At 34.1% G+C, this 13,687-nt stretch overlaps 1 protein-coding gene across 1 annotated transcript; it reads left to right on the top strand.

Annotated features, from left to right (window-relative positions):
• The first annotated feature begins 11,986 nt into the window (after positions 1 to 11,986).
• Positions 11,987 to 13,484, top strand: LOC111001205 (NEDD8-conjugating enzyme Ubc12). Its single transcript, XM_022270983.2, has 4 exons — positions 11,987 to 12,205; positions 12,335 to 12,468; positions 12,869 to 13,036; positions 13,288 to 13,484. The coding sequence occupies exons 1-4, from the start codon at positions 12,097 to 12,099 to the stop codon at positions 13,426 to 13,428; spliced, it is 552 nt and encodes a 183-aa protein (XP_022126675.1). The 5' UTR covers positions 11,987 to 12,096; the 3' UTR covers positions 13,429 to 13,484.
• Positions 13,485 to 13,687: the final 203 nt, after the last annotated feature.

The raw sequence follows: 13,687 nt of genomic DNA, 5'->3' as shown, positions 1-13,687 counted from the left end.
ATCTGAGATCGATTAATCGAAGAATCGATTTTTCGAGCAGAAAATATCGATTTTTTAAATCGATATGAAGTACTGTGTCGATTCACTGAATCGATATATCACCCTTGAAAATCGACATTCGATTTTTTCTGTTTTGGTATAAACCATACAATTATTTGCATTTAGTTGAATGTGCCTGAATTATAAGAGTGCTGCCGGTTAAAGAGTTAACTACTCATAAACTCGCGAGATGGCTGTATGTTTAGTATCCTTTACTCGCCTCTCTTTAAGGCTTGAACAGTGCTCAAATCGGTCAACTAGCCCTAGTTTAAATTAAATTGTTGGAAGAACTGTCGCTCATATGCATTTGAAAAATATATATATTGTGGGTTGAAGCCTACTGTATCGATTGATAAAACCAAAAAAGATAAAAGCAATACCAATTTCCCAAAAAAAAATTTACCATCGAACCGTAGATTAGACATAAATTACAAATTCGCTCCAAAACGGTTTATGCGATTTATTTTAATCTTACACGTATTATTAGATATAGCATATATTATTATTTTGATTTAAAAAAATTTGTATTAATTCGTTTCCTGGGCATGGAAAGTAATAAAAGGTAAATAAACTCAAGCGCAATGGGCTTCCCTCCGCAATTTCACACCCGCGAGCCCTGCATGCGGCTTGTCTTCAGTCCACCTCAACGCTTTGCGACGGGAGGACTACGCTTGTGTGTCGAAGCCAATAATAATTAAATATTTGCGTATTTTAGTTTTTACCCGCGGATTTTTTTAGAAATGCCAAAATATAAAAAGAAATATCAAGTGAGGCGAGGCCATGAACTTCGGAAATTATTGTATGTTATAAGTATATGTATATAAGTACCTACCCAAACAAAACTCAAATTTAGAGTTGTCAAGTTTCAAGTGCAACTTGTACAACCAAGTAAAATAAGTTGCTGAACCTGATACCTGATGGAATCTGAAAGTGGGTACTGGATCTCGAGGATGGTAAGCAGTAGACATACCGTCATTGAGCTCGTTGTAATCAGCTCAGCGAGACGATACTAGAAATGTGACTAAATGAACCTGATGATGGACTCCGAAGGTGGGTACTGGGTCTCGAGGATGGCAAGCAGTAAACATACCGTCATTGAGCTCGTTGTAATCAGCTCAGCGAGACGATACTAGAAATGTGACTATATGAACCTGATGATGGTCTCCGAAGGTGGATACTGAGTCTCGAGGATGGTAAACAGTAGACATACCGTCATTGAGCTCGTTGTAATCAGCTCAGCGAGACGATACAAGAAATTTGACTATATGAACCTGATAATGGTCTCCGAAGGTGGGGACCGGATCTCGAGGATGGTAAGCAGTAGACATACCGTCATTGAGCACGTTGTAATCAGCTCAGCGAGACGATACAAGAAATTTGACTATATGAACCTGATAATGGTCTCCGAAGGTGGGGACCGGATCTCGAGGATGGTAAGCAGTAGACATGCCGTCATTGAGCTCGTTGTAATCAGCTCAGCAAGACGATACTAGAAATGTGACTATATGAACCTGATAATGAACTCCGAAGGTGGGTACTGGATCTCGAGGATGGTAAGCAGTAGACATACCGTCATTGAGCTCGTTGTAATCAGCTTAGCGAAACGATACTGGAAATGTGACTATATGAACCTGATGATGGACTCCGAAGGTGGATACTGAGTCTCGAGGATGGTAAACAGTAGACATACCGTCATTGAGCTCGTTGTAATCAGCTCAGCGACACGATACAAGAAATTTTACTATATGAACCTGATAATGATCTCCGAAGGTGGGGACCGGATCTCGAGGATGGTAAGCAGTAGACATACCGTCATTGAGCACGTTGTAATCAGCTCAGCGAGACGATACAAGAAATTTGACTATATGAACCTGATAATGGTCTCCGAAGGTGGGGACCGGATCTCGAGGATGGTAAGCAGTAGACATGCCGTCATTGAGCTCGTTGTAATCAGCTCAGCGAGACGATACTAGAAATGTGTTATGTGAACCTGATGGTGGACTCCGAAGGTGGGTACTGGGTCTGATTGACTCTGATTTCATTTTCGGGCTTAGATATAACATGCTGCACTCGTAGGTTTCAGAACCAAGAAAAATATTTAAAATTTCAACTGGAAGACGAATCGTTGAAATTGATTATTTTTTCAATAAACTCAAAGAAATATAGTGGTATTATAGTAAATATTACCTAATATTTATTTAATATTAAATATTAATAAGTTCATATGGTCACATTTCTAGTATCGTCTCGCTGAGCTGATTACAACGAGCTCAATGATGATATGTCTAATGCTTACCATCCTCGAGATCCAGTACCCACCTTCGGAGTCCATTATCAGGTTCATATAACACATTTCTAGTATCGTCTCGCTAAGCTGATTACAACGAGCTCAATGATGGTATGTCTACTGCTTACCATCCTCGAGATCCAGTACCCACTTTCGGAGTCCATTATCAGGTTCATATAACACATTTCTAGTATCGTCTCGCTAAGCTGATTACAACGAGCTCAATGACGGTATGTCTGCTGCTTACCATCCTCGAGATCCGGTCCCCACCTTCGGAGTCTATCATCAGCTTCATATAGTCACATTTCTAGTATCGACTCGCTGAGCTGATTACAACGAGCTCAATGACGGTATGTCTACTGCTAACCATCCTCGAGATCCCGTACCCACCTTCGGAGTCCATTATCAGGTTCATATAGTCACATTTCTCGTATCGTCTCGCTGAGCTGATTACAACGAGCTCAATGACGGTATGTCTACTGCTAACCATCCTCGAGATCCAGTACCCACCTTCGGAGTCCATTATCAGGTTCATATAGTCACATTTCTAGTATCGTCTCGCTGAGCTGATTACAAGGAGCTCAATGACGGTATCTCTACTACTTACCATCCTCGAGACCCAGTACCCACCTTCGGAGTCCATCATCAGGTTCATATAGTCACATTTCTTGTATCGTCTCGCTGAGCTGATTACAACGAGCTCAATGACGGTATGTCTGCTGCTTACCATCCTCGAGATCCACTACTCACCTTCGGAGTCCATCATCAGGTTCATATAGTCACATTTCTAGTATCGTTTCGCTGAGCTGATTACAACGAGCTCAATGACGGTATGTCTACTGCTTACCATCCTCGAGATCCACTACTCACCTTCGGAGTCCATCATCAGGTTCATATAGTCACATTTCTAGTATCGTTTCGCTGAGCTGATTACAACGAGCTCAATGACGGTATGTCTACTGCTTACCATCCTCGAGATCCAGTACCAACCTTCAGAGTCCATCGTCAGCTGATGATGATGACTCGGTTTCGGTATTTTAGCAATACTGACATTAAAAAGTTTTAACCTCAGAACGAATTAAACATGTAAAAAAATCATGTATGTACTAGTTAAATAATTGGCAGCCACCATTTTTTCTAGACCAATATTTATTTATAAATTTTTATATTTAGCTAATAATTGGTTTCGTATTCACGTAGTTTTGTTAGACTATTCACTATTTTGTTAGACTAGATGGCGTTAGTAAATTATTGTTTGTAGTAGAGGTCAAATCCTCAAAGTCATCGGCGTATGTTAGAGTCTTAATAAAAAAGTTACGTTTGTAGTCTTTGACTTTATGTATTTATAATCTGTGACGATTGATATTGCATTATTCATTTGTTGTTGTCGTTTAATGAATACTGTTATTAGCGTAATATAAGTATTTTCATGATTGATTTTCATCAGATTTTCATGTAGTGTTTGTTGCGAAATAATAACTAATTGAGAGTAGGTAAGTAAATAAGTAAAGCGCTTCTTATTTTTTACTTTGACGCTATTATTTTCAGTTTGTTCTGTTAGTTGTGATTATCATTTAAATTTACTTTTACACAGGAATAATCAGCATTGAAATAACTAATAAGTAATATGTGGAATTCTTATTGATGGAAGTGTTCATACTTCATTCACGATTACTTTATGTCCAATTATCTATTTAACGTCAAAGCATCAAATTATTCATCTTGTTTACAGAAAAAATAGTAAAGCTCCCATTATCATTTTAAAAATAAACTATCGCTTTTACTCTAATTTTATTTTCTTAACTCTTACCTTATTTTTTACTTTTTTGCAATCAATAAAAACATTCAGTATATAAATACTTATTTTTTTTTTATAGTTGATCTTATAGTTTGATACGGTAATAAAAATAATTGTTATTTTTGAATTCCCTGATTTTATTGATAAGATATCGTTAATTGCAATATTAATCTTGTTTTTAGTAAAATTGATACAAATTTACATTGTAAACGCAAACTTGAAAAAAAGATCGATTTTTTAAGAATCGATTTTGTAGGCCTCGATTTTTTCGTGAATCGATTCATTAGACTACGATTCGAATCGATTTAAAAATCGATCTTTTTCGTAAAGAATCGCCATCCCTACAGTAGTGTATGACTTTATGTAGAAAGTCGAAACTCGAAAACTAAATTTGTATGAAAATGACAGCTCGTGTCGACAGTTGTAGCCTAGGTCCTAAAAGCGTGAGTCGGGATACAATAAGCGACGCCGTGACAGTGCTACGAAAAGACACATTAATTCTGAGTGCTGACGGAATTGGGTAGCCAACCGCCAATTAATGTTTCGGCAGTGTAGAAAAATCAGCGTTTATCCGCTATGTTTTTGCGTGATCCCAAAAGCTGCTGTTTGCATATAATTCAGTACCACTATCGCCATCGTTAATGGATACCGTTTTAAAAACGTCATATTTTAGACATTTTACCGAAAGATTTTTATATGGTTATCTAGCTTTTTTAACCGCTCTCGTATAATTTCGTATAATTTAACGTTTATATTTTTAATTTTAGTTTTTTAATGAATTCATGCGAGGATAACATAATAGACGCAGATAAATATCAATAAAATCAGTAAATTTGTATTGGTAAATCCTAGTTTTATTCAATATCTTTATGTATATTTATATTGCTGTAAGTTAATGAAATAGTTCTTTAATTTGGAAATACATTAGGTATGTAACTTGTAAGTTAAAGATAATATTGCTTATTAACAAAGTGAAATCAGTACCTACATTTTATTTGTGAATTTCAGATGTGAAAGCATTAACTTCTAATGATAGAATATTGATTTAAATTTATCAAATAAAGTGGAATTATATTTCATGACCTTTGGAAATATAAAATCTAGTGAAGAATACTAAGTACCTAGCAGATATTTTCTTTAACTATTTATTACTAAGGTAATATAGAGAAGTTTACGGTAATATTGTTAAAGAATGAGAAGTTTGAATTCAAGTCCCTTAGGAAAACTGACATTGTTTGGTTATTCAAAACTTTAATTAATTTGAATAAGCAGCAAAGTGACAAATTAAATTTAATATTAAACTTACCTATTTAATAAACCTTGGAGTGATCTTACAGTTTAGTTTGTCAGTTTTCTTTTTGATCAAAGTACTAACTAATATATTTTCTTTTCAGAAAAAGAGAAGCTAATAAGACAACTAAAAGTAAACCACAAATGGACAAGTTTTATTAAAGTCTTAGATTTTAATTAGGTAATTTAAGTGTTATATTATCTACCTGAGAATGTATTCGATAAGGGATGAAGTATTTTATGAATAATGTAAATAAGAAGAGGAGTGGAGTAGGTAATAATGGTTGGTCAAGTAACTTTACCTCAAGAACAGGAAACAGTAACTGAAACTATGTTCTTACACATTTAATCTTAATAAGTTCAGCAGTTTGAATGTGAATGAGATATTTATTATAAACAAACTGCATGTTTACCAGGCATGGTTCACCAAGTTTCAAAAAAATGCAAATAAAATAATGCAAATAAAATAACGCACATTCACGAAAAAACAAAAGAAATGTAAAAAGTAAGGGCTTTTTAGCGAATAATCCGCACTGTAACACTAACACACTGTTCTGGCAAAATCCAAATTCGAAATGGCCGATTGATTCTTTTAAAGTGAAAGTCGAATTTTGAGCGCGATTTAAATATTCCATGAATATCTTCCACCTTCCGACATCTAATATTTTTCCGATTCCGATGCTTTGAAGAGGTATTAAAGTAACAGTTATTTCAAATACATAAAATATTAATATACTAATCTAACCTAACCGAACTAGATAATAATTCGTTTTTTGGACAGCTCCGGTGCTACGGAAAACGCAGCCCCTCCTCCGTTGCGTACCAAAGAATTAGCTACTACAGAAAATCAAAATAAAATAAACGTAGAAGCAAGCAGTAAACTTACGTGAAATGACTTAGATTAGATTACAACTCAGGCAGCATAAATTACTACAAATCTCACGGAGGTGTTCCAATCAAGGTCCCCCGAGACTCCTACATTCTCAGTATAATCAAATTCAAGGGATTGAATATTAGATCCAACCCCAATCTTCTTTTCACTCTGTAATTATCAATCCGCAGTAGATACTATTTCTATTGTTTCATCAAAGCGGTACCAAAATAATATGTTACTTCTTCATTTTGTAGATAAGTTGTGAGGTCAAATCCTAAAAATATAAAAGTATGAGTACTACTAATTACTATTGTATATCGCGATTATGTAGGTTCAAAATATTTTATTTATTTATAACCTTAAATTTATGAGAGAACATGAAAGAAAGCATAATTAATTTTAACATGCAATTAAAATTCATATATTATGTCACTGCAGCACCCTTTTGCAGCTTATTATTGCAAATAATATTATAAAGTTTTTACTTTTATTCGGTTTTTAAATGTGACATTAGGAATACATTTCATCCAGAGACAGCAGCTTGTAGCTACGCTGTCGACTTAACGGTAAAGTAATGACACGCCTCTTGGCTACGAACGAAGCGTTTTCGATAATACAATTACGCAAAAACGGTAGTGTGTGTAGAAAACACTGCCATACACACCCCAATATGGCTAGACCCCCGTGTCGACAATTTTTTATAGAAAGTTTTAATAAAGAATAAACAAAAAAGAAATAGAAATAGAAACATAACAATAAAGAAAAATATAGTTTTCGACAGACACGGCAATTCAGGCATCTTGTCTAAGCCCCCAGGTCTTTCTTAAGAGAACACTGGTTGGTTTCCAATTACAGCACTAGAGCGCATTGTGCGGCACAATGCTTGACGTTGAATGTTCCAACTACAGCAACGCTTCGCACAATTGAGCACTCTCAAAAGTAATGCTCTCGCGTGATACTTGCAATCAATACCAACTCAGTGACAGAAAATTGACTAGCCTTTTTTTCTTTAAGTTAGCATTTCGAAATTATCGTTAGAAATATTAATTATTGGTGAAAAATTTGTAAAGCTTTCATTTCGGCGTAGATTTTGGAAATAATCAAAGTTATTTCAAACTGCTAAAAATATAAAGATATAAATTATAATGGCTCAAATGCTCGGAGCATTCGATAAATCATCGTCATCACTATCATTTGAATAAGATGATTCAATTAAAAAGTGTATAATTTAATAAGAAATCATTTTCAAAAATCCAACACTGTACTTAGCAGACTCTGCTGATGCATTTGAAAACTAATTCACGTTCCAATTATGCTTCAGCCTTAGAATAATTAGACATAGAAAGATAGTCTTCATACAAGCGCTCTGTCAAAAGTGACGCACTAAACCGGTTCACACAGGCGGGCCGATTACGTGCTTACGCTCGGCGACACGCACACATACACTTGTGTAATGTTGCCAGTGAAGGTCCAGTTTTCCCGAAAGTGGGGTAATGATTCGGCCACTGATAACCATTTGTTTTTGGCAATAATGCATAAATAGCTATGTGTGGTAAAGTGTGGATGTGTAATATTGTTATAATACGGGAATGTTTATTTTTAAGAAACGAATTAAAGAAAACAACAACACGTAAAAATATATATATTTTAATTATTGTATACAATTATGAATTTGTATACTGTGTAACTAAAGTAAACCAATCAAATCAACAATTATTTCTAATCGAATAGTCTTCATATTAAGAAAAAGAAAAAAATAATTATTAAAAAAATAATCAGTTTAGAAACCTGTGAACTGTATTTGTTTCCTGAGTAATTGCCGCTTTGATAGTGCTGTTTTCATTACATTGTCTTTTTTCGACTCGTAAAAAAGACGAATGCGCAAATATCTTTCAATAATGAGCCTTGACAAATTGTTAACATGATTTTTCTCATTTACATGTTCCTCTGCATCAGGGAAAACAGACCTACCAACAAGTTTTTCCATAATTGTCAAAGCAAGTTTTGTCTCTGATGTTTTATCTAAATTATTTGTCTCCGCCATATACTTCCGGAAATAATTTTCGGCTATGCCGCAGATTAAGTAAACAGCTTCTGATACATAAACTAAACCGCCGTTGTCCCTTAGAGTGACCAATTTGTGAAACCACAATTTTTCTTTTGTGAGCATGCTATCGATACAAAAATTACACTTAATTTTTTTCATTAAGTATCTCGCAACATTCCCTGCAATGTAGCCTACGACATAATTTTTGTAGTTTGGGTCATCAGTCGAAGCTATCAGAGAAGCAATGTCTACATCAGGTGCGTGTCTTTCTGATTCTTGGTACGGCTGTTCTTCGTCATCGTCAAAACGTTCAGAAAAAGTGGTTTGATTGATACATTTTATTGCAGAAGAACAAGTCAGGACAGAAATATCTTCTAATGGCACACAGTTGCCTGTTACCACTGCTTGTAGTTCCATGTGGCATAATAGTTTTCTGTATGCACCTTTGAACTGAAGGACATTTGGATTATCATTATGCCCTCCATTCATTCTTATCATGCCGAAGAACAGTTCCAAATGATCTTGGCTCAAACGGTACGTAGAAATATAGACCATTTCTTTTGTATCCTCAACAAGAGTTTTATACAAGTGTTTTAGGCTTTCTATGCATATCAACATTCCTTTAAAACCTTTATTACTTTGAACACTTAAGACTGACTCAAAACTTTTAACTTTTATTCTTATAGCAGCCTCATTTTCATGGTACGTACGCTTCCTAGTAGTTTTTATACTTAAATTTAAGATATATTTTTTGGCTTTTTCAAGAAGATCGAATATATTTACTTTATTATCTTTTGACAATGGCCGACAAAATCCGTATTGTGTTAATCTTCTTGAATTAAAAACATCAAATAGGTCGTTCAAAAGCATAATAAAATTTTCTGTGCCCGCAGATTTTTCAAATTTGTCCAGTTTTAGGGTTTCGCGGCAAAATTTTAGACTGATAGAAACACTTCTGCTAAGAAGTTGCATGGCCAGTTTAACTTTCATAATTGTATTTCTAAATTCTAAATGTCTTCGTGTTAGCTTGTTCGCAATGTTCAGTCCTTCTGTATCCTGCAAATCATTTAAAAGTACCAAGTAGTTCCAATCCACAACATTTTTTTGCTCATCGAGGAATTGGCTTTTGTCTTCCCAGTGATTACGGATAAGCTTAATCATGTGGCATGGATCTAGAAATACCGCCACTTCGTGATCTGATGAAGGGTGCTTAAAGGTGGTTTTCATATTTTTTGGATCTTTCACCCGACAACCTAACAATTCCATCGCTGAAATATTGGTGGGGTGACCATCAAAGGTAAGAGATACAACTTTAATTCCAGCATCATGGCATTTAGCTAAACATATGTTTATTAAATTTTTTTTATGTTTTCCCTCCAAACTGTGAATTAGGAAATATCCCAAAGGGATTTTCCAACGCTCATTCAGGCAAACAAGCATAAAAACATAAGCCTGTGAGGCTTTTATACCACTTGTTGTGCCTGTGCCAACATCTACATTTCCCAGACCTCCTTTAATATTTTGAGGTCTTATCGCCATTTCATCGGCAATCAGTCCACATATTAACGTTTTGTCCGAGCTTTGGGACTTTGATTTTAAAAGTTTAAAGGATTCATTTGTAAAACCCGGTGATCCATCGATGCTGCAATACCAATTATACAACGTTTTTGGGTGTGGAAGACACGTATCAAAAGTATTACGAACGTATGTATATGCTCGAGGACTATGGTAGTGCAATGTAAGACAGAATTTTCTGAACTCAGGTGTGTATTTTGGCATAGGACGCTTTTTATCTTTTTTAATTTTTTTTACCATGTTATTGAATAAATCGGCTGCAAAAACATTTTCAGACAATAAATTAGACACATCATTACTAATGAATCTCTTTTTTTGTAGTTCACTTAAAATTCCTTTGAGCGATTTATTCCTCTTTTGGAGACGCCGGGTCTTTTGTTTTAAAGTTTTTATAACTTTTCTATGTTTGAGATTAAGTAATGTGCTTTTCTTTAACTTTTTTCGAAGGAGGGCCTTACGAGGAGTGTCGAATATATAGTCGAATTCGTCGTCTGATGGGCGCCTCACATTCCCGCGTGACGTACTCTGTAAAATAAAAGTTCTTATAAGTTCATGCCACAATATTTACAAATTCTGGGTGCAACAAGGAAATGACCAATTTAAAAATCTACAGTTAAATTTTAAATACCCAAATTCAACACTTTTGATTGGAATTATTAACGATTACTTACAGGCTGCGATGAACTTTCAGTAACTAAATTTCTATTTGAAGCTCCACGAACACCTTCCGTTTTGTCTTCAGCAGCATTTAAACCCTAAAAAAAGTCAGGTAAGTAAGTTTACTACATAGACAGTTTACTAAAATTAAATAGTTATTAACAACTTCACTGTCTAAAAAACTACCAAACGTCTTTTTCGTTTCTGTAAGGTAAAATAGCATTCACACTAGCACTGTATTAAATAAATATATTTCATAAAAATAGTTGTTTATATTTTATTTTATGACTCAAAAATTGGCGTGGCTAATGGGCGTGGGGAAAAACATTTATTTTCCTAAGAGTCACATGTGACTCATTTGACAGTCAAGTTGTTTATATTAACCATTACACTCACCGATAGCCCATGAACAGGTGAAATCTCATCCACATTATCTTCTTCATCCAATTGATCATCTGTGCCTGTGCATGAAATATGTAAATCCTGAAAAAAGTAATTTTATTATCATTTGCTTCATTTATTTTTATCAACATTGTGTCACAAAATCCCAAAATACACATAATAAGTACTAAATAATGCTTTGATAATTATACCTTAACAGGGACAGCATTTCGACGCAACCTACACGATCCACCCTGTGTTATGTACTTATCTTCATTCTTAAAATGTTTTGAACATATTCGTGTATTTTTGGTTGGCTTCCAATATACTTCTCCACGACTAAGCCTTATATTTTTCACCCACTTGTCAGCAATAACAGGGTCGATGGGAATCCTTTGAACAACAACACGCAATACTCCTATAAGTTGTAATTTTAACAAGTGTGGAAATAAAGTTCGTTTACTTCTCAACTTTCAAGTAATACAATTTCAGGTATACGATATCGCTAAATCACACAAACACCTACATTAAACAACAACAACAGTAAGTAACAGTAGCAACTGTTTTAAAATTAATTTGTCGGAGCAATGAAGTCAGTTAAAATGGGAAAATATTTTAACAATCGGGCAACACTGTGCATTGAATTAAAACTTTTCTGTTTTGTTCTATTTTGACTTAATTAACTACAAGATACTATGAAATACTGAAAGCTTACCTGTGAAAAGTGATGTTATCACATTTCTTTTGTTTTTCAGATGTGTTGTGACACAATTTAACTGCACAAATCGTCATAATAATTTTTTTTTCGCGAGACACGTTCGCCGTGCGTTGACATTGAACACTACGGAGCGGCCCGGCGTTTGGAGCCATTTATGGCTCCAATTAAGGTGCTTCAAAATTGACGCGCGGACTTGGTTTCTATGTCTTATTATTCTAAGGCTTCAGCATAATTCGGCATTGTGCGCCACTGAGTCGCATTATGCTCTGTAATTGGAAAACTACCACTATGTTGTACCTAGGTATTGTCAAGTTGTCAACAAATAACTGTCAATTGTCATATCTATATGGGAGTTATTGTGATTTTTCCTCTGAAATCTGAATTAAAAATACAATAATTATTTTCGTGTATTTATTTCGCATTAAAGACAATGATTAAACTGTTCTCATTAAAACAACAAAAAAAGGATGAAGAAGGTTCGGCACGAGCAGGTGGATCACAGAAAAAAGCGTCAGCAGCACAGTTGCGAATCACAAAAGGTATATACTAATAAATTGTCTGTTTTATTACTTAAAATCCTAGTTATTACATATACTAATTTACAATTTTATATAATATATATATATTTGATAGTTTGTCACTTGTTACAACGCTTTTTCTAATTACAGATTTAAATGAATTAAATTTACCCAAGACATGTAGCACAGAGTTCCCTGATCCAGATGATTTACTTAATTTTAAATTAATAATTTGTCCTGATGAGGGCTTTTATAGAGGAGGAAGATTTGTATTTAGTTTTAAGGTAAGACTAATGCAACATAACAATTCATAATTTGTTTGCCGCATAAAATTTAATATTTACTAGTTTTGTCATTCGTCATTAAATATGGCTGAATTTCATCATATATTTATTATGAATCAATTCTAAAATCTAAGATATAATGATATTCTTTATGAAAAATTATTTTATACAGAAATTTACATAAACCTCTAAAAAAGATACACAATATTATTTACTATAACTTAAAATAAATAAAAGTACAGTTTATATAGAGAGTCAACCTACAGAATTCATCATACATTTAGATAATGTTATCAAATAAAAGTTCTCTGTATGTTGAGTTTGTTTTTAAGAATTTTTTTTATACCTTGATTTATCAGCAACTTTTCAAATTACATATCCATTTTATTTTCCCTTATAGGTAGGACCAAATTATCCCCATGAACCGCCCAAAGTGAAATGTGAAACTTCAGTATATCACCCTAACATAGATCTAGAGGGCAATGTTTGCTTAAATATACTCAGAGAAGACTGGAAACCAGTGCTAACTGTTAATTCTATAGTCTATGGATTACAGTATTTATTTTTGGCAAGTATTTATAATATAATATAACTTTATTTTGCCAGATTAAATGTGTTAAATCACGATTTTACAAAAAATTTGTTGCATATAAACATGGGCTGTGTAAGTTAAGCTTAAAATATATTCTATTTTAGCAGAGTATTATTAGTAGCCTCATTTTCTCTTAATAAAGTATTAATGTTACTCTTAGATTATTAAGAATATCAACCTATATTATGTAGAAAAAACTTGTTTAATGTTTTACAATATTTTTGTAGGAACCAAATCCAGAAGACCCCTTGAATAAGGAAGCCGCAGATGAGCTTCAAAGCAACCGAAGACTGTTTGAGCAGCATGTGCAAAGAGCTATGCGTGGTGGTTATGTAGGGACCTCCTACTTTGAACGGTGCCTCAAGTGAACACAACTCAGCTGTAAATTATATTAACACTATACAAATAAATAAATCTCACAATTCTCTACTCTTTATAACCATAGTCCTATTGATAGGTGGTACATATTTTTAAATAATACCAGTCCTACTGCACATTTTAATTCATATATCGCATTTAGAATACTTAGTGAATTTGATAAAATGGGACAGTGAATAACAGCAGCGTGGGAAATACGATACAAACACGTTTGTCGTCCTATACATATAGAGTGGCATGAAGTGAGCA

This window comes from Pieris rapae, chromosome 12 (assembly GCF_905147795.1).
Source record: "Pieris rapae chromosome 12, ilPieRapa1.1, whole genome shotgun sequence".
Lineage (NCBI taxonomy): Eukaryota > Metazoa > Arthropoda > Insecta > Lepidoptera > Pieridae > Pieris > Pieris rapae.
The sequence above is the reverse complement of the archived record's forward strand: the minus strand, read 5'-3'. Positions and strand labels throughout refer to the sequence as shown.